At 49.3% G+C, this 20,801-nt stretch overlaps 1 protein-coding gene across 3 annotated transcripts in view; it reads left to right on the plus strand.

Moving 5' to 3' along the window:
- SPTBN1 (spectrin beta, non-erythrocytic 1) overlaps positions 1-20,081 on the plus strand; it is a 186,235-nt gene extending 166,154 nt beyond the window's left edge. Inside the window, exons 24-35 of one of the 3 annotated variants that reach the window (XM_004580140.3) lie at positions 170-374; positions 759-1,133; positions 4,993-5,237; positions 6,102-6,240; positions 6,890-6,974; positions 8,568-8,764; positions 10,123-10,235; positions 10,865-10,928; positions 15,336-15,574; positions 16,412-16,585; positions 18,067-18,109; positions 18,766-20,081. In XM_004580140.3, the coding sequence (XP_004580197.2) occupies positions 170-374; positions 759-1,133; positions 4,993-5,237; positions 6,102-6,240; positions 6,890-6,974; positions 8,568-8,764; positions 10,123-10,235; positions 10,865-10,928; positions 15,336-15,574; positions 16,412-16,585; positions 18,067-18,109; positions 18,766-18,984 (2,098 nt within the window). In that variant the 3' untranslated portion in view covers positions 18,985-20,081. Of the gene's footprint in view, positions 1-169; positions 414-758; positions 1,134-4,992; positions 5,238-6,101; positions 6,241-6,889; positions 6,975-8,567; positions 8,765-10,122; positions 10,236-10,864; positions 11,900-15,335; positions 15,575-16,411; positions 16,586-18,066; positions 18,110-18,765 lie in introns of those variants that run through there. The other 2 variants (XM_004580141.2, XM_058667789.1) reach the window with 2 other exon arrangements.
- The last annotated feature ends 720 nt before the right edge of the window (positions 20,082-20,801 follow it).

The following is a 20,801-nucleotide window of genomic DNA, read 5'->3' on the forward strand; positions in this document are numbered from 1 at the left end:
TTTCAAGATTGAATTTTCAGGATGAATAGGCTAACCAGAAGTTTCCTTGGAGAAATTGAACAGAACATGCTATGCTGTTATCTCCACCTCGTTGGCTTTTCCCGTTAAGAAAGCTGACATTTAAATGCCTTTTTCCCTCCTGCTCCCCTCCATCTCTCCCCTCTCTCAGCGAGCGCATTAGCATGCGGCAGTCCAAAGTAGACAAGCTGTATGCTGGACTGAAGGACCTCGCCGAAGAAAGGAGAGGCAAGCTGGATGAGAGGCACAGGTTATTCCAGCTGAACCGGGAGGTGGACGACCTGGAGCAGTGGATTGCTGAGAGGGAGGTGGTCGCAGGGTCCCATGAGCTGGGGCAGGACTACGAGCACGTGACGGCAAGTACTCTGGGCGGAGCCTGAGTGGGTGTGTAATGAGCAATAGCGTGGAAAACCACTTGGTCTCCCATCTGTGAGCAGATAAAATGCCTTTGGCTCAGATCAGAGGTTCATGGCTGTTAGGTTCAACTTGGTATTATCATCAACAAGTGGCTTTTACTGCACTAACACTATTGTTTCTGTGCCCCTTCTCCTGCAACATAAGGCAGGGACAGCGGTGTGTTCCTCTGCTGCAGGAAGCAGGAAGGAACCTGATTGATGAGAAGTTTTGGGGCTAACATCTGTTGTTCTGGTGACCTCTTCCTTGAAGTCATATTTCTTCAAAGGATAGTCATGTGATCAAGGGGTAGAATGTTCACAACTTAACACCCATTCCCATTTCAGATGTTACAAGAAAGATTTCGGGAATTTGCCCGAGACACGGGCAACATTGGGCAGGAGCGCGTGGACACAGTCAATCACATGGCCGATGAGCTTATCAACTCGGGACATTCAGATGCAGCCACCATCGCTGAGTGGAAGGATGGCCTCAATGAAGCCTGGGCTGACCTCCTGGAGCTCATCGACACGAGAACACAGATCCTGGCTGCCTCCTACGAACTGCATAAGTTTTACCATGATGCCAAGGAGATCTTTGGACGCATTCAGGACAAACACAAGAAACTCCCGGAGGAGCTCGGTCGTGATCAGAACACAGTGGAGACCTTGCAGAGAATGCACACCACGTTTGAGCATGACATCCAGGCCCTGGGCACTCAGGTGAGCAGCTGGCTGCCCTGGGTCGAGGGAGGGTCTCTCTCCAAGAACAGCTTTGTGCATCTCCTAGCATCCCTCCAGTTCTTGACTCCTCAACCAAAGGATTACCCATGGTAAATGCACAAGTGCACACACATCATTAGAATGTTCTTACCAGTCCGTGAAGTTAAGAGTTTGCTGTGTTTCCAGATTTTTGTTGCATGGATAAATCACACACACACACATTTACAGCATACAGGCTTTAGCCTGGCTTTGTATGATGTTGACATCCATCCAGAAAAATGTCCAAGTTCAGAGCTGTGTATACATATGTAAAGAGAAAACAGAATTCTGGTATTATATAATTCATATGGTCTACCCACTCCGGCATAAGATGCCTGACAGATTCTGTTTGAAAGATTGTAGACAAAGTAATAGCAGTACAGCAGCCAAGCACTCCAGTTTCTAATCTCTGTGCAGTTTTTTGTTTAGTCTTGAGTTTTTGGTTGCAAAATAAAAATTTTCCCTTAAGTTTCAGTGTTCCCCAAAAAGAAGCCAGTTTTCTTAACGATGTATGATGGAGGGGATTAAGGAGGGTCTTGCTTGTCTTGTATAGGGTTTAGCATGTTGTTTTCCATTGCAGGGCCACATCACACAGCATAGATCTCTTCAGCATTGTTGGGCCTAGAACCTGTACTGCAGGTACTTGGCTCTGACTTGAAAACCTACAGCAGCCACAGATGATGCAGGCATGTCTGAGCGTAGCAGTGTTCCAGTGGGCCTTTATTTGCTAAACCAGGCGGCTGAGTTTTGTCCTCAGCCAGCCCCATCTAGAGCCTCAGCCACCTACCATGCCTTGGTGTACTTCAGAACTGCTTCTGTGGGCAGACCGCCTTGACTTCTGAATTCCCTCCCACTCCTGTTGCTTGGTGTGGCTCCAAGTTTCATTTTCTAACCTGTAGGTCCTCTTGCATCAAGGGTTAAAGTGATGCTTGCCAGACATATGTCACAGCCAGAGCCCCGAGAATGTTTTCCCAGCCCTGCCTCTTGACAACAGCTTAGGGATAATTTGGGATCTCCAGAGACGAAGGTAGAGGACCTGGCAGAAGCAGCACATTTTCCCTTTGCAGGTGTGAAATCCCTTAGTCTGAGAACTGTCGGTGACTCAGGACATGATGGAGTTAATCCCTCCTTTTGTCATTAGCTCCCTTCCCCTCATGTGAGCTCAGAGGACCCAACAAGGGTCAAGCCATGCCCGGGACGGGGACCTGCCACCTCAGGGCGGCCTGTCTCCCTCTCACCGAACTTGTTTGCATTGGGCCTTTTGACAGCTGTCAACGGGGATGCTGAGGTACTGACCCGGGCCAGGTTGGTCAGGACAGCCCTCAGCACAGGCTCCCATAAGCAGGTGCCATCTCGCACTGCACAGTTTCCCCTGGTGCCAGCCTGATCGGCTCACATCCTCCCCTCAGAGCAGCAGCAGTGGTGTGAGAACACAGCATGGGGCTTTGCACCCAGATGCCCTGTAAAGCAGTGGTTCATTTCTGTAGGCATTTTTACTGAGTCTTCTCCACAAGCATTTGAAGGCGACCAGACGGGAGCGGGCAGTCTACCTTGGAGTGCCCTGGCGTGACTCCAGCTCCTCCCCAGTGCTAACCCTGGGAGGCAGCAGTATCATTCAGCATACTAGCGTCCTGCCAGCCCTCAAGTGGGAAGTCAGCAATGCAGCCAGCAGTTTAACCCACGGTGCCATAACGCCAGTTCCACAGTATCTGTCTGGCTCCTCTGTCTGTCTGCCTCTCTGCCTCTCAGTGGCACAGGAAAAAGTGGTCGGAAACTGTGAGTAGTCATATAGGGAGTCAGTGTTTCAAATCATCTTCCAGGACTTTGGTTATTACATCTTGAGTTACACCTGAGCCACGATTCAAGAGTAATTCCAAAAGCTCCGAAGGGCCTGGAAATCAAAACACTAATCTAAGAATCCCATTGATTCTTCTGAGCGTCCTTCATCAGAACCTTCTTTTCCTTACCTCCCACCTCCTAAAGTGCTTGGGGGATCAGTTATCCCTCTCCCCTCCGACCCAGGTGTGTGTCCCGTGGGACCCTTCCTTTCAGACAGCTGAAGGCTCCTTGTGCCCAGCACTGCTGCTTGCCTGTGGGCAACTTTGATCCCATGGTCTCATCAGTAAAATGATGACTGGGTGTCATAATTAGGAATGTTTCCATTTCTCTGCTTATCTTTAATTAGACATTAAATGCATTGAATGGCACTAATAATATGGAAGTACTTTTTATAAAACATAAAATGTGTGTAAATACAGGCTTACGTGTGAAATAACCATACAGTTTCTGTTAGAAAGGCTCACCCACTCCTAGATATGAGTTTCTATTCAAGAACCACCCCCTTTAGCCCAGAAGATAGAATGTCATGCACATTGCCTGCTTTTTTTGATTTTTCCACTTAGCTGTCGTCTTGGAGCACTTTTTCAGAAGACAGCATGGAGTGCTTCCTCATTCTTTCTTCTTTTCAAGATTCATTTATTTTTGTTGGAAAGTCAGGTTTACAGAGAGAAGGAGAGAGAGAGAGAAAGGTCTTCCACCTGCTGGTTCACTCCCCATGTGGCCGAAATGGCTGGAGCTGAGCCGATCCAAAGGCAGGAGCCTCTTCCAGGTCTCCCACGCAGGTGCAGGGTCCCAAGGCTTTGGGCTGTCTTCAGTTGCTTTCCCAGGCCACAGGCAGGGAGCTGGATGGGAAACAGGGCTGCCAGGATTAGAACTGGCATTCATATGGAATCTCAGCACATGCAAGGCGGAGACTTGAGCTACTAGGCTATGCACTGGGCCCCAGCTTCCTCTTTCTTATTCATGCTAGATAGGAGTACCTTGTTGGATACATCAGTCTTAATTTAATCAGTCGTTCATCTGTGGATATTACTTTACTTTCAGTCTTCTGCTTATTTATATAAACCTTTGTACATTTTATTTCCTAACTCTGCAACAATGTATGCAGGATAAATTCCCTACAGTGGGGTCGTGAAATCAGAAGGTGTATGCATTTATGATGTCCTTGGGTACTGCATGTTTTCCTTCTAAGGAGCTGTGAGCTGTTGGTGATGACTCACTCACCAGCAAACAGATCATCAAATTTGAATATCCGCCACCTAGTAGACACAGGACAGCATGCCCATCTACCACACTGTTACGTTGTATCTCCTGCTCTCTGAACTTTCTCTTCATACCAAATTTGTTTTGGCTTGTTGATGTCTCCTTTTATGTTGGTGACTACCATAGCTGAAGAAGCACACTAAAAATACATAGATGTAGTTAAAGCTTCAAGTTAGCTACACATACACCAATCACAATCCTAAAGCCATTGATCTTTCATTGTACAAAGTTTTGATGACATTTGACCAGCCCAAATTTCCCCCTCTCCTTTGAGGTGGGTCAGATTTCTCAGCATCATTGGATGCGACGAGACCTCTGCTGGGCAATATGGGTGTTAATTGTCAGCAACATCATCTAGCGGTGCAAAGGTGTCCCTAAGTTGTATTCCCGGCAGTTTCCTATTTTTAGTAGAAACATTGCCTCGAAAGAGCGATCTGGATTCTTATCTTTTGGAACTAGTCTGAGTGTGACATCTTCACCCCCAACCACCTCCCTGGGACCATTCCTCATTCCTGGGTTCTCCAGCTTGCACTCCTGTGACATCTGATTGGCTTTATCATGTGAAACGAACCCTGTTCAGTGAAGAACAAGGGCTCCGTTTTGAGCTGGTGACCCCTTTGGGGTGAGCAGAACAGTGGGTGGCCCATGAACGGAGAACAACAGGACCATGGCAGGAAGGCCTTAGGCAGTCTGACCCACCTCATCTCTGACTCCACAGGTCAGGCAGCTGCAGGAGGACGCAGCCCGCCTGCAGGCGGCCTATGCTGGTGACAAGGCAGATGACATCCAGAAGCGTGAGAACGAAGTCCTGGAGGCCTGGAAGGCCCTGCTGGATGCCTGCGAGGGCCGCAGGGTGCGGCTGGTGGACACAGGGGACAAGTTCCGTTTCTTCAGCATGGTGCGTGACCTCATGCTCTGGATGGAGGATGTCATTCGGCAAATTGAGGCCCAAGAGAAGCCCAGGTAAAAGTCTTGGTCTCTGGGGACTGTTGCTCTTGCAGGCCATTGCCAGGCAGCCGGAGCAGGCGGATAGCCTGGTGTCATTCCTTGTTTGTCCAGGCACCTCTGCGCCCAACTTGGGCGTGACTAACAACCTCACCTTTGGAGCCAGGTGGCTCTCTGAAGTCCCCTTTTTCTTGTCTGTTGAATTAAACACCACTCAGTCCCTTTCCATATATTATTACTCTTGAAGTTGTTGCATACCCTCAACATCTGCTTCCATGTTGTTCACTTTGCTCTTCTTGTTTCACATAGGTGAATAGGCCGTATGTACTTATGTACATATATATAAAGCAGATGTGTTTCCTGAATCAGGGTCAGTAGGTTTTGCTTCATGAGAGCTCTTGCAGCTCCACCAGTCATTGGTTTCTAAGCTGGTTCCCATGCTGTGTAGCTGTTCATGTCTGAGTAAGAAGACTGTAGCAGCTACCTACAATAATTAACCCATCGGGACACGATGGGATTGAGGTGCCTGTTCCTGCCTTGTTGGCTATCTCTGAGGGAATCTTTCTGAATTGCCTTGCAAAAAGCGAAAGCCTCCACTGAAAAGTCCAGTGAGTTTTTCTGGCATGCACCTAGCAGCCATTTTGAGTTGTTCAAGTGCATACACAGAAATAAAAGTAGTCTTGCCCTCAGCGTGAGTTTGTGTAGCCAGCCCTGAAGTTACACTCTTGTCCTGCTTTAGTGCTAGTGTCCCGGCCTGGGTACAGACCGTGAATCACACCTGAAAAGCTATTTTGGCTGCCAGACAATTTCCTTCAAATTAATTATAGGTCATTACAGCCTACACTTTTTGGAAAGCTTGATCTCCTGTTTGTCTGATTTTAGGGATGTGTCATCCGTTGAACTGTTAATGAACAATCATCAAGGTATCAAAGCTGAAATTGATGCTCGTAATGACAGCTTCACAACCTGCATTGAACTTGGGAAATCCCTGTTGGCGAGGAAACACTACGCCTCTGAGGAGGTGGGCCGCTGCTCTGCTCTGGGGCTGTGGGTGGGAAAGAAGCCAGCTGTTAAGATGGCAAATGACTATTTTCTGTGTGTTGTCTGTGAGTGTGCCTTCACATACAAACACACACAGGAATGCGTATTTCCATTCATTCACATCTGCCTGTGTATACACACATTTCAAACGTGTGTTCCTTCTTTCTCATGTGCTAGAATCAGTTACATAGGAATGTAGGTCACAGCTGGCAGATCTGTGCTGCAGAAGATGGCGTTTTGAGGGCTGAAGGTTGCGAGAGAACCTCTGACCTCTCCCATCATCCAAGTCACAGGTGCCCTGGGTCAGTTTGCTCTGTAGAGGATGGTGACTGGCTCTGCTTAGGAAGGTGGACTCCCCTTGGATCAAACCAGGGGTCAGGGCTTTGCCACTCCTGCTGTGCGCCCCTTCCTGGAGGGCATTTGTCACAGGGAGCGGAGTTGGGAAAGGCCTCCTCAGGACAGAGCGGCTATGGGGCAACCTTGGCTCCTGCTCAGCCCTTTCTGGAAAGACGATTGCCAAGCTGAGCAGGCTCTTCGGTGGTCCCTGGCTTGGTCTCTGTCCACTAAGGGGATGGCAGAGGGTGTGGTGCATTCCAGTAAGATGTTGTGGGGTCCTTCTTTCCACACAGATCAAGGAAAAGTTACTGCAGTTGACGGAAAAGAGAAAAGAAATGATCGACAAGTGGGAAGACCGATGGGAGTGGTTAAGACTGAGTAAGGACAGCCTTCGTTTGTCTTTCTGTGTTTTGAGTTCTGGATGCTTCTTTTTAATGTATCATGTACAGGAAGTTTCCTGCAGCACACTCATTATTTCTCACCCAGTGACCGAGCCCCACCATGTAAGTGGGATTTGGGGTGTTGTTTGGAACAACACAGTGAGGATACTTGGCATCCCCCTGGGAGGGTTCAGGTAGAAGCACCCCACCCCTGCTCCTGCAGCTGTTTTTAAGAAGAGTTCCTAGTGCAGTCAGGCAGTTGCCAAGTTGAACTGAAATCGCGTGTGTGATGTCCCTAGTGGGAGACTGACAGCATCACAGCTCTTAAGGTTTGGCCATGACCTGACCTTGTTCCAAGTGTCTTAAAACTCATGCAGGTCATCCCCCACGGTGAGCTGTGAGAGTAGTTCTGCTGCTACTGCCTCAGCACGGAGCTTCTAAAGTATAGCATGAGAGCTTCAAAGTTGGCAGGAGCGCTGTGAGTGGCCCGGACCCCATCGTTATTGACCATGCCTTGCCATTCTGTCTTGGCATTCCAGGCTCTTTCCTAATGCTCTCAGTCCATGTGTGCCTCGTGTGAAAACAAGTGCAGGCCTCCTTTTTTGAAAGGTCTTTGTTTACAGCAGCCAGAGAAGGCACACCTGGGGGGCAGCAGCGGGGAGGGCAGCTCAAAGCCCTCAGAACCTTAGCCATGACCACTCACTGGGTGAGGATTTGGTCTATGCAATGTAAGAATTCCAAGGCAGTTTCATTAGCTGCTGTGAAGTAGAGGCTGGGTTGTGTTCTGGAGGCACAGGGACAGTTTGGGCAGAGGCGGCATTTTCTCCATATAGCTATGGCAGAGGCTCCAAGGCTACAAAAGGAACAGGTTGGCCAGCCTCTGGGAGCATGGATGCTCACAGTGCCTTGCTCATTGGCACAGTCCGGGACATGGCTGGACCAGATGCAGCCATAGCGCAAAGCTGAGTTCTAACCCACGCTCTCATAACTGAGGTGGTGGTACTGGTGGAAGCAGTCAGTCCTACCACCTTGTATGTGGAGGAACAGAATGAAACAGAGCCTCAGGCCACACCGTGCTCCTTTTCTGTAGTGTTCCTCAGTCCTTCCCTCCCTCTCCTCCACCCAGAATACAACACCCAGTTGTCACCCAACAAAGGATGTTCTGTGGCTGCCCTGCAGGACTGTGAGGCTGGCCTCTTGGAAAGGGCAGGACATGCCTTATAGACCTGTGATGCAGTACAGTAACTAGTGACACTGCAGTGCAGAAACCAGAAATGTTTTCAAGCAAAAAGGTGCAGTGAGCCCGTTACAAGTATAAAATACCTATTGCATTTAGACTGAAAGGAAAAACACCAGGATGTAATGGATTTTAGTAGCTGAAATACTGTGTTTTGCATTTGGGTAACTGAAATATAGTGTTAATTCCAGCCAGTTCTTTTTCCTCTGAATTTAACATGACCACTGACAAAATTGGGATTTGCACAGTCATTGCCCTGATCTAGAATGGCCCTGAAGCTGGCTGTGCAGATAGCTGCCACCAGAGGGCAGCAGTCCCAGGTCCTGGCTCACTGGCTCTTGGTGCTCTGTGCAGTCTTGGAGGTCCATCAGTTCTCAAGGGATGCCAGCGTGGCCGAGGCCTGGCTCCTGGGACAGGAGCCCTACCTGTCCAGCCGAGAAATAGGCCAGAGCGTGGACGAGGTGGAGAAGCTCATCAAGCGCCACGAGGCATTTGAGAAGTCTGCAGCCACCTGGGACGAGAGGTTCTCCGCCCTGGAGCGGCTGACGACGGTAAGCAGTGGCAGGCACGCTCCGCCTGTGGCTTCTCCTGGGCAGCCTGGTCCTCTCACTTGCCTGGGAGATCAGGGAGTTCAGACTCCTGCCTGGCTTGCTACGGAGCAGTAGGAATCTTCCCAAAGGTGGTGATGCTCGGGGAATAGGGATTGGGGAGAAAGGCAGGACTGGTCTGTCCCCTGCTGCGACTCTGCATTTACCAGTTAGGGTGGCTCCCAGCCTGGGAATGGGTTTTCCCTTTAGACCCACTTTTTTTGCTTACATCTCATATAAGCTTGGGCTTCAAGAGGGGCACGACCTAAAAATGTTCTTGAGGATTTCAGTGTTAGAATTCTCACTCAGCATAGCTCGGCCTTAAGGCTGGCTAAACCCAGCCCACTCCTCATCCTGGTTGCCAGCCTCATCACAGGCGTGGAATGGGCCTTTGTACGACTGCTGTTTCCCTCTTCTGAAACGCTTGCACTCCTACTAGAGAGCATGCCTCTTCACAGGTGTCAGAACTGCTGCTCCTTGCTACAGCTCTGGGGCTTTACAATGCACCTGCCTAAGTGCTCACTTCAGCAGCACATACACTGAAAAGGTACCTGCAGCTTTGGTAATAAGAACAGATTTATTGGGGCTGGCATTACACCTGCTGGTGAAGGCAGTGGCGGAGATGCCCCCGTAGCTTGTTGTGGTACCTGGGTTCAAACCTCCAGCTTCCTGCTAATGCAGACCTTGGTAAACAGCAGTCATGGCTCAAGTGATTGCTTCCCTGTCAGTCCTGTGGGAAACATGGATTAAGTTCCTGGCTCCTTGCTTTGGCCTGGCCCAGTCTCAGCCATTGTGGCCTTTTCAGGAGTGAGTCAGTGAATGGAAGTGCTTGCATGGCCTCCCTCTCTCTCTCTCTCTCTCTGCCTCTCAAATTTCTGCTGTTTTATTTTTGAAAACTACTGCATTGCTCACCAAGTGGCTTCATTTCAAATGAGGCCACTCTGTGGCTTATTTATGTGTTCTTTGGTTTGGGCTGAACACAGAGCCTCACCACAGCGCAAGCTTGCTTTAGTATTACTGCGACTATGTCTGTGCTGCCTTTTAGCTCTCGTAGGGTGTCCAGACTGAAAACTGCACAGTCAGTTTTGAAATTAAACCCGAGCTCCCTGGGACCCACAAGCAACTCAGGAATTCTGCCATCCCGTGGAGCCAGACATTTTGCCGTAGTTTCAGGTCACTGCAGTTCCTGTACACCTGTTGTCAGTTCGCTCAGGATATCAGAGTCTCTGGTGGTTGGGCAAAAGTCAGTGTAGAAAACCGGTCAGGCAGAACCAAGCCCCTTCCTCCGGCTCTGCCCTACCCCGCTGTGTTCCCCCTCGCAGTTGGAGTTACTGGAAGTGCGCAGACAGCAAGAGGAGGAAGAGAGGAAGAGGCGGCCGCCTTCTCCTGAGCCAAGCACAAAGGTTTCAGAGGAGACTGAGTCCCAGCAACAGTGGTGAGTTAGAGGCAGCCCTGGGGGCTGGAGCCTTAGCCTTGGTAACAAGAGGAACCTGTGGGGCATCTCTGCCTATGTGCCCTTCTGGTTAGTGACCTGTGCAGCCTGCCCAGAACTGCATAGTCACCCCTGAGTAACACGGAGCACGCTGGCCTGCCCACAGCCACGTGGCTCTGTGAGTGGCACGGGTATATACATGCACACATACGCACGCACGCTGACACACACAGTTCCCATATGGTTAGATGGAGAACATGGACTGCCCAGGTTTCAGACCCATGGTTTTGAGGCTGGACTGGGTGACCTCATATAAAAGGCAGAAGCCTTGTCCTCTGCACACAGCTGGTTGCTGTGCCGAGAGCCTCACGAGCCCCTGGCAGTGCCTGTGATGGGCTGGGAGGAGAGGCACGGGGCTTCCCGCAGGCTTGTCTGAAGCACTTGGAAAGTCACAAGCCTTCAAAACAACTGTGTTCCATGAAAGAGGGCTTCTAAGGGGAAAGGGTTTTGATGAAAGTGACTAATGTGGTTCTCCCCTACCCTTCTCATTTTCTTTCCTTGTCTTCCCTCCTTCCCACCCTCTTCCCTTCCTTCCCTATCCCTCCTCTGTCTTTTCCCCTCTGCCCTCGCAGGGATGCTTCCAAAGGAGAACAAGTGTCCCAGAATGGTTTGCCGGCTGAACAGGGATCTCCACGGGTTAGTTACCGCTCTCAAACCTACCAAAACTACAAAAACTTTAATAGCAGACGGACAGCCAGTGAGCAGCAGTGGTCCGGACTGTGAAGTTCACTACCATTTATCAAGAACCGTTCTTTCCAAATCCTGTTGGTTTTGACTCCTTGGCTCCCACCTCACACGAAGTGTTAAAAAGAAATTTTACTTAATTCGTAGCCTTCCTTGGTTTTATATTTGTTTGTGTTTAACTCATGTTTAGTAGAGTCTCTTTAAGTGATGGATATACCCAGTTGCCTTATAGCAGCCTACTTATTTTTTGGTTTATTTATTGTGAGCTTTTTACTTTATTAAGATTTTACAGCGAAACCCTTACATGAATAATTGAGATTAAATGTGATTACATCCTAATGAAGAAGAAAACTAGACTCTAACAGGTATGACACACCCAGTGGTACTAACAGGGCACAGTTCCGTGCTATATGTAGCCTCCTTTACAGCTCTTATTAACTTGCCTCAGTTTACTAGTGATGGTGAGGAAGGAAACCTTCAGAAGCCAGAAGAAAGCCTGAAGTCAGCTATGGAACATTCCAAGCACAATGCATTTCAGTTTTGTTTGATTTTATTTTTAGGGTGGCAAAACAAAAAGGTCGACTCCAGAAAGCTAGGTTTATGTTCGGTACAGAATCTCAACCGTTTTGAGACGCTCAGGTCACACGTTAGTTTTTACGAGCCAGTTTCCCTCCTGCCTCTTCCTGCCAAGTTTTGACTTGGGAACTGTGGGCTTGCCTGCCACTTGCCACCACCACCCAGGTCTTGATCCATGTGGACACCGCCAGGACTCAGAAAAAAACACAGCGGGGAGGTGGGGCGGTAGTCCTTGGGTGTTGAGGGAGCCTGCCTGCAGACTTCCAAAGCCCCTGCCTGTAACCAGTGACATGAGGTGGCAATGTTTTCATTTTTTCAGATAACTAAAGTCACTTGGGTTCATCCCGATGACTTAAACGCCACAGGTGCCGGGGCCGGTCAGGGTCAGCAGACAGGAGTTCACTAGCAGGTCTCTGCCGGCCCACTCTGGGAGGGAGCAGTCCTTCCAACAGGGCTGTTTGTTGAACTCGCAGTGTGGAGTCTTCTAGGGTGGCAGGCTGCCAGCAGGGAGCGAAATGTTGTCGGCTTTGTTTTTTGTTTTTTGGTTTTTTTTAAAGCAAAAATCCCTTTCTTTAGGAGCAGATGAAAGAGGTGGTTTTCTGGTACTGATAAAAACTAAACCAAATCCATACTACATCATGAGACATCCACTCGCTCATTTGCCATATGTAGATGTTTTAGTAGCATCAGAAACCTGTTTTGATATGTGTTCTCCATGAGTTAAGTCTAATTTGTCTTTTCATTTCATGATGCATGTCTTTTTTTTTTCTTTTGTCAGGATAACATCATATAGCATCTTGTTTGTTTCTCCTTATCTCTATGTACATATCTATCTACTTGTGACTGTAGATGGGTATAGAGATAGATGCCAAGCTTCTTATGTTCTGGGAGTAGTGTGCACCGTCACTGGGTCTCTGCCTTAAAACATAAAATTCATCATCTTTGGTCGTCAGGAAACCCTGGCGCATGTTTTGGCTCCAAATTTTACTGTGTGTCACTGACCTATATGTATATATGTGATGTTTCCATATATATATATATGTATGTGTGTGTGTTTCAATTTTGTATCATCATGACTGATATCCAGTTTTATGCTTTTTCTAATAAAAAAAAAAAATGGCTATGTACGCACATGAGGAGGGAAAGTGAATCCCAGCATTCACTCTCATGTTTCTATTGAATTTTTTAAATGAATTATCACTTACCAGAGCAAAATTTTTTATTACAATTGGATTACATTGAAAGAAAAAAAACAAAATATATGTATTTTTTTCTAAGTGATGGTGCAGAGACTCAAGTTAATGAACTTGAAAATTGTGTTGCTTCGTGCCCTTGGGAATCCAGTGCTCCCATGCTACTAGCTGTCATGTTGCCTTTGTGTTCACCTCCTGACTTGAATCCATCAGGCGTGCTCAGCCGCTACAGCACTCTGGGCTAATCACCAAAAAAAAAGCCATGTGGGGGGGCGGGGCGGGGCGGGGCGGGCATGTACCCACATGTACCCACTGTGTGATCACAGCACTGTGACTGCTTTCAGTGTTTGTCTCTGGCGGTGTGCTGTCTGTCGGCATGCTTAAAGCACATGTCCATTAAAATTCATTTTGTTCCTTTTATTTTTCCTTGTTTTCTTGGTTAGTTATTCATTTGCATAAACATTAATGATCTCTGCATATTGGTTTGGGATTTTTCTCTTTGCTTCTAACTCTAAAAGAAAAAATTTTTGCTGCAGAATTCCCCTCAGAAGAGGCCTCCGTGGCCTGCCTCGGAGTCTGGCCACGTATGGTCGATTCTAGCCTTTTCCCACGTAAACATCCATACCCAGGTCATTGCTATCACTAGCAGTTTTCCAGTCAAACCTGCAGCACGAAATTTTTTTTTAACCTGGTTTCTGTATATACTAACCCCATTTCTCTCTGGACTCACACCTGGACTCCGGCCTTCCAGACTGTATTTACACTTCCTCCTCACAAGAAATGTCATGAAGTCTCACACTAGAAGAGGTGTGTCAACTTGATAAAAATCCACCCAACATTCTTTTGGCTCAGGGATTTTTTTTTTTTTAGTTCCCCTTTTTGCAGTTTTACCTTTGAGCGTTAAAGAAGTATTTCAATGACCCACTGCTCTTAAGCACAAGGGTGTTCAGACTGGCATTTATAGGGCCAGGATAGTCACTAACACACACACACACACACACACACCCACTGCTACCTCTCTGTCCCAATAATCCTGACTCCCCTGTTACTCTGAGAATAAAGCATTCCAATCAGAAATGCCCTTAAATTGCCAAGCCCCTCACCCCAATCCCAGATGCTCTGATCTTTTGCGTAGGTAGGATGTAAAATAGAAATAGGTTCTCCCTCCTGCTAGAGCTTTCAGCAGCCCCTTTCCCAAAGGGCTGGCTTGATCAAGCTCCGGACCCATCCATTCAGATAAGACCTGGGTCAGAGCAGCAGCTCCCGAGAGCTGACAGGGCCGAGTGTTGAGGTGGTGGTGGCCAGTCTGCCGTTGATCCTGTCGAGGTCATTGCTGCTAATTTGGTGCCACTTTGGTTCTGGGCAGCAGTGGTGGGGGACGTATCTAATGAGCGTGCCATTGACACCTCCATGTTTGTCCGTGTATGAGGGGTGCAGGTTGTCTGTAATCCACTAAAGCGTCAGCCACACCCAGCTTTCGTAACTTCGCTAATCCCACGCCCTGGGTGTTACCAGCCGGGGGCTGCTACAGGGAAATGGTCCACAGTTGACGGTACACAGGCTGAAAGCGCTAATGAATTCAAGAACCTTACTACATGTCCAAGGCCGAAAAGCCATGAGGGTTACAGTTTAAGTGAGCTTGGAAAGGAACGCTCCCGAAGACGTCTGCAGCCTGAAGGGTCAGAGCCGCCGGCAGCCCGGCTCGCTCTGGGCTTTGTCGTCTCAGTACAGCGAGGCACCGTGATCCAGCAGCCCGTGATGGGGAAGGCCCTGGTTCTGTCTTTGTTTGGGGGTAAATAGCTGTGTGGTGTTGAGTGACTGTGATTGGCTTTTCCAGCTCCTTTAACACAACCTACCACCCACTCACGATACAACTTCGGCAGATGTGGTTCAATTGATGTTTGTTGACTTGCCTCATTGCCTTCCAGCTCTTTTAAGTGCCCCAATCTAACAGGGATGGTAGACGTGAAATGCATGACTGTCGTCCTAATTTCTGCATGTGTTTATGACACTGTGTTGAGGGGTGGGACGGGGAGAGAACCAGAGAGCGCTTTCAGATGCCAGAGGTCTTTCCTTGTCTTATTTTGGGGGAATGGCGTGTTGCTCTTGGTGGCGTTGTCTGTCCATCTGTTTGTGAATGCCCTTTCGCTTCAACTTCCAGCCCTTCTGGTGGCATCCTTGGTTGTAAGGTGGCTGCTGTATAACGTCCACTCTCTCTCTCTCTCATTTTTAATATGTGTGATTGTTACTGTTGTCCTTGTTCTAAAGTATAACCCTAAGAGGAGATGATTGAGTTACAGTAAAGAAAATGGATTGATCAGAGGAGTCGAGTGCAGTAAAACTCATACTGGCCTTTCGCTTTTCTCATTTCCTCATAAAACGGGCGGGTATTAATCCATCCCCACCTTCTAATGTCCTCGGTGCCCAGCTGGCTTTGTGGGGTGTTGCAATGGTTTTACTGTACTGCCTCGATCTGTACCAGGCATTTATACACAGCCACGTGTGCGAGTCAGTTTAGGAATGGATGCACTCACCCCCCCGCCCCCTGTGGCTCATGGGATCAGCTGAATGGCCTCTCCACTGTCCCTAGATGGCAGATGCGGCAGACATGAGCGACATGGTCAATGGCGCTGCCGAGCAGAGGACGAGTTCCAAGGAGTCCAGCCCCGTCCCCTCCCCCACCTCTGATCGCAAAGCCAAGACCAGCTTCCCGGCCCAGAGTGCCGCCACCTTGCCAGCCAGAACCCAGGAGACGCCCTCAGCCCAGATGGAAGGTTTCCTGAATCGGAAGCACGAGTGGGAGGCCCACAACAAAAAAGCCTCGAGCAGGTAATGCCCGTTAGGGGTTGAAGTGGCTGGGCAGCGAGCAATCGCGGGACTGCGTTCATCTTATGTCTCCCTGGGGTGTCACATTCCTGGGACTGACAGTGGAAGTCTGTGTGTTTGTCTCTGTGTTTGTCACCTCCCATCAGCCCCATTTACATTGTTTTGACGGATGAAGATACCTATGGGAGGTTATAAAAGCTTGTTTCCGGCAGTAGAAAGCCCAGAAATGGCAAAGCAGGGCATGTCCAACTCCAAAGGCTGTGTGTCTGCCCAATAGACCCAGCTTCCCAGGACTGCCAGGCACAGTTGTGCAGGTTGTACACTGCACGTGAAAGGAGTGGTACCGCCTCTAATCATGCTTGTGGAGGACAACGTAGGTGATAGGGAGATGTTAGTGTATTGGGACAGCGTGCCATTCCATGGGGCAGAGGCCACCTGGCGCTGATTGACCTGAAGGTCCTTGCGTCTGCCTGCTTGACAGGACTTGCTGCTTGAGGGCAGGCACATTCCAACTGAGAGATCTGGCCTGTGCCCCATTACACACAGAGGGGACCACAGTAGGGAGCCAGCACAGGACATCAGCATCAGATGGAGAGTGCCCATATATCGGAGATGGAGGAATGTCCCCACATGCAGAGTCCTAGCGCTTGGGTACCTGCTCCAGTAGCAACGAGCATGCTTTCATTTGAGTCTGTCTGAGTTGAGACAGGACTTGTAGTGAGGGCCCCTAACGCACGTCACATTGTGTGAGGGCCGTTTTGCATGTCAATCAGGTTCTGGATTCTGTTCAAGAGGTTGCAGGGGTGGCTGGCACCTGACCTTCCTCTTTCTACCACTTAGGTCCTGGCACAATGTCTATTGTGTCATCAACAACCAAGAGATGGGTTTCTACAAAGACGCCAAGACTGCAGCATCAGGAATTCCCTACCACAGCGAGCTGCCCGTGAGTTTGAAGGAGGCCTTGTGCGAAGTGGCCCTGGATTACAAGAAGAAGAAACATGTATTCAAGCTCCGGTGAGAGTGACAGCCAGGGCTGGGACTGGGTGTGTGTGCCTGCAGGACCAGTGTTCTCCGACAGGTCCTCTGTGCCACCTTAGACCACCCCCACTCCTCACCGCCCCAGGAAAGTTCAGGCTGAAGGTCTCCAAGTTTTAGAGGGGCTGGGGATCTAGCCACCAGCCTCCCTGTGGCTTGCAGATCCAGCTGAGCACTGAAGAAAAAGAAACTCAGGTTCTTGACACCTGGAACATATAGCTTGTTGCCTAAGATCTGGGATTATCCCAGTCCCCAGTTTGAGGGAAGTTTCAAAAACCTGTTTTCATCATTTCTGCTTATCAAGACTCAGGAAATGCTGTTCTTTGCTCCTGAGTTAACTGGGAGTTGGGTTGAATGAGTCATAACAGAACCAGATGGAGACAAACAGGAAATGCTTGGGTGGGTCCCAGGGCCAGGCCCTGCCTTGACCTCCCGTGGCCGCTCCAGCTGCTTCTGAACCATCTGGTCCCATGTGTCTCTTTCCCCCAGGCCATATCACGTCCCTGCAAAGCAACTCCAAGCTGGGAAATTCTCCTTCTCCTTGAAAATAGGCAGATAAAAATCCCTTTGTCTTTTTAAAAACAGTTAAAGATAAAAAGTCAATGATTGAGCTTTCTACCACTTTGCCCTGAGATCTGAGGAAACTCTGGTTTTTAGCTCTGTATGCTGGTGGCATTAGGCCAGGGCTGCCAAGGAGTGTGCTGCCTGCCTGCAGCATGTCATATTGAGCTCTGTCAGTGAGCGACCCCAGGACACAGCAATGTGGTGGCTGACCGAACGCTCCAAACCTGCACACCTCTCCATGCCTACAGGTGGCCTCACACACGTGGCTGCTTTTATTCTGAAACCTGTGGGAAACAAACCCTGGGAGACCTTTTCTCCATTGCAGAGACCCTGGAATTCAAATTTCATGCAGAGGATTTAAATATAGGCTCAGCAGCAGAATTTCAAAAGAGCTTAACATTTTGTTACTGTGTGTGTTTATTTTGAGAGGCAGAGATGGAGAAGGCCGACATCCACTGACTTACTCCCTGAAGGCCTGTAGCGACCAGGGCTGGGCCACGGCCCGGAGCCAGGAGCCAGGCACTCAATCCAGATCTGCCTGGGGGTGACAGGGAGCCAACTACTGTGCCTCTCAGGGTCCACATTGGAGGGCAGCAGGAATGGAATGTGGGGGCCCTAATCACTCACTCCCATCCCATTGCAGTATGGGATGCATGCCTCCCAGGGGACATCTGAGCCACTATACCACACCATCCCTCTATGCAGCCTGATATCCAGGGAGCCTTCGCTGGGTCTGAGCAGGCCCCCAGGAGTGCTGTGTGCAGGGACTTGGCTGGCATTTCTGATAGGATGCCTGTGGCCTCTTCATAGCCCACCTAGGAATATAGGAACTGGTTGGTTCGTTTTTGTTTTTCTGAAGTTGAATCGTGACCTGCTTTTGTTCCTTGACATTGCAGGCTAAATGACGGCAATGAGTACCTCTTCCAAGCCAAAGATGATGTAAGTCTCTTAAGTTGCATTTCTCTTAGATGCTTAGGAATGTATTCTAGGTGTCTGTAGTGTGATTGCTTGACCCATCTTGCTGGTGTGCGTCACAAGCCGCGGCGGCCTCTGTCTCGGGTCTGGCCTCCATGATCACCAACACTGGGCGAGGTCCCATGCCGTTTCTGTCCCTAGGAAGCCAGGAACGTCACCTTGCATCCCTTGGTGAGGGAGAGCAGATAGCGCAGAATCTGTGGGTAGATGACTTTGCCTGCTGTGCTTTGGGACACGAGGCCCAGTTAGGTGACCCCAGGACTGGGCGTGGGTTCTGATGCCCAGTCAGGCACCTGTGCACTGTACCCTGCTGCCATTCAGCAGCTGCTTCATGGTCATCCCAGGAGGAAACCACTGGCGTAACAGCTGACAAATGAAAAAGCACCTCCCAGGCTGGGCCCCACATCCCAGAGGGTACCCTGTTTCCTCTGCTCTATTCCGGAGTGACCATCCGTGTTCCTTCTGCCATACTGGTAAAGAACAGGTACCAGGACGTGACTCCGCCCACCTCCGGTGGCTCACGTCTTGGCTAGCCTGGACCAGCCTGCAAGCGGGGCCAGGACACCTCCCAGCCACAGCCTGGTAGGTGAACGTCAACCTGTGTCCCCTCCCCTATCCAGGAGGAAATGAATGCCTGGATCCAGGCCATCTCATCGGCCATCTCCTCGGACAAACACGAAGTGTCCGCCAGCACACAGAGCACGCCGGCGTCCAGCCGAGCGCAGACCTTGCCCACCAGCGTTGTCACCATCACCAGCGAGTCCAGTCCCGGCAAGCGGGAGAAGGACAAAGAAAAAGACAAAGAGAAGCGGTTCAGCCTTTTCGGCAAAAAGAAATGAACTCTCCTCTCCTTCACGTCCTGCCCTTCTCTTACCTTTCCAGTGAAATTCCAGCATGCAAGCTCAGAACCAACACATTACTCTCTGTGCCTAACGTTCCTCAATGTGGTTGATTTTTTTTTTTATTTATAGAGCATTTCTTGGGGAGGGGGAGGGAAGGGATAAGGGAAATACACCTAAAACACTTTATCTCCAAGTCACAAAAGTTTGAGGTGCAGAGGTAAGGCCAGATTTTTTTTTTTTTAATGAAATTATATAGATGAGAGCCCAATACTGAAACTCGTTCCTCAATTTTGTGAGGCTGTGTTGGAAATAACCCGCCTCTAGTGTTGGGATGCAAGGCAGCGGTGCTCACGCCCCTGTGCTCGCCAGGGGCGGGGTGGACCCGTCTCCTGCCACCCTTCTCTCCTGCGTAGCTGCCGGGGGTCACCCTCAGTCTTGCCGATCAGAAGTGGCCAGGATTCAGCAGACCGTGTATTACGATGTCGCTACAGCCACAGCGCAGCCCTCCGTAACTCTGTTACAGACCAAACCGTTTGTATCCAGCGCCACCTACTAACACGACACGCGGCTTTTCTGCAGCCACTGCGACTGTGGTTCAGAATGTCGGTGGACACGAAGGAATAGAAAACTGATACTGTTTTAAATAATCTGTAATTTCAATTTTTTTTTTTGCTGAAATACATTATATTGTATGTTTGAGATAATTCTAGTACAAAGTATAATAAAGCTAGATGTATAATAAACCCTTTAAATCATTGGTAAGTGTACAAGTGGAACTGAAGCATTTACTGGACAAAGTCATGTTACCCTAATGGTTACTTGCTCGTGCGTCGCCACACTGTGTTATAATTTGCTTCATTCCCTTGCTCTTTGATACATAGTGTGCATCTCTCTGTCACTGTAACTATTGTAATGACAAATTTTCATCTTACTGCACAATCAAAAAACTGGCATCGATAGGAACGAGCTGCAGAGGCTGGGCCTGACGGGGGGAGCGGTCGCTCAGGCCTGGTGCTCCGTTGTACGACCTGTACCTCTCAACTTTTGCCCCATCTGTTAAATATATGCTATGTCATTAAATGCTTTTAAATCTAGCACAGTGACTCCTGGTTTTCTTGGGCTGTAGTGCGTTGTGCTGGGTCGGGAAGCTGCAGAGAAAGGAACAGCACATGGGCAGCAGTCAGTCGGCCCCCAGGCTGGGCTTGGCATCGTTGAATAGCACAGTGTACCAGCTCTGAGCTCTGCAGCTCACAGAAGGCTGATGGGAAGGTTGGGCTGGTTCCTTCCTATATCCTGTCTGTCAAACGTGCTGACCTAAAGCTCTGACAGCTGGGTGGCAGAAGTCTCAGTCCAAGGCCCTGGATGATAAACACCGGGGGTTCTGTGGGCTGCGCTACTGAACTCTACAGCTGTGTTGTAACAGTGTGGGGACAAGTGGGTCTGGCACTGTTCTAAGACCATATTTAGGAACACATTTGAATTTTGGAGAGTGTTCATATGCCTCGTAATATTCGTTCGCTTTTCTGACACATTTGAGATGTCCCATCAACAGCTGGGGTTGAGTCCTCCCTCCATTTCTGATCCAGCTCCCTCCTAATGCACCTGGCTTGAGTCCCTGCCATCTGCATATGGAGTTCCTGGCTCTGGCTGCTGCCTGGCCCAGCCCCAGCTAGCGTGGGTGTTAGTGAGAGAACCAGCAGGTGGAAGATTTCTGTCTCTCTGTTAATTCTGCCTTTCAAGTAAGTAAATATGAAGAAAAACTTTGGAAAGACAGAACTTAAAATGTACTTTATACAGATTGTACAGAAATAAGC

The sequence above is a fragment of the Ochotona princeps genome, chromosome 8 (genome assembly GCF_030435755.1).
Source record: "Ochotona princeps isolate mOchPri1 chromosome 8, mOchPri1.hap1, whole genome shotgun sequence".
NCBI lineage: Eukaryota > Metazoa > Chordata > Mammalia > Lagomorpha > Ochotonidae > Ochotona > Ochotona princeps.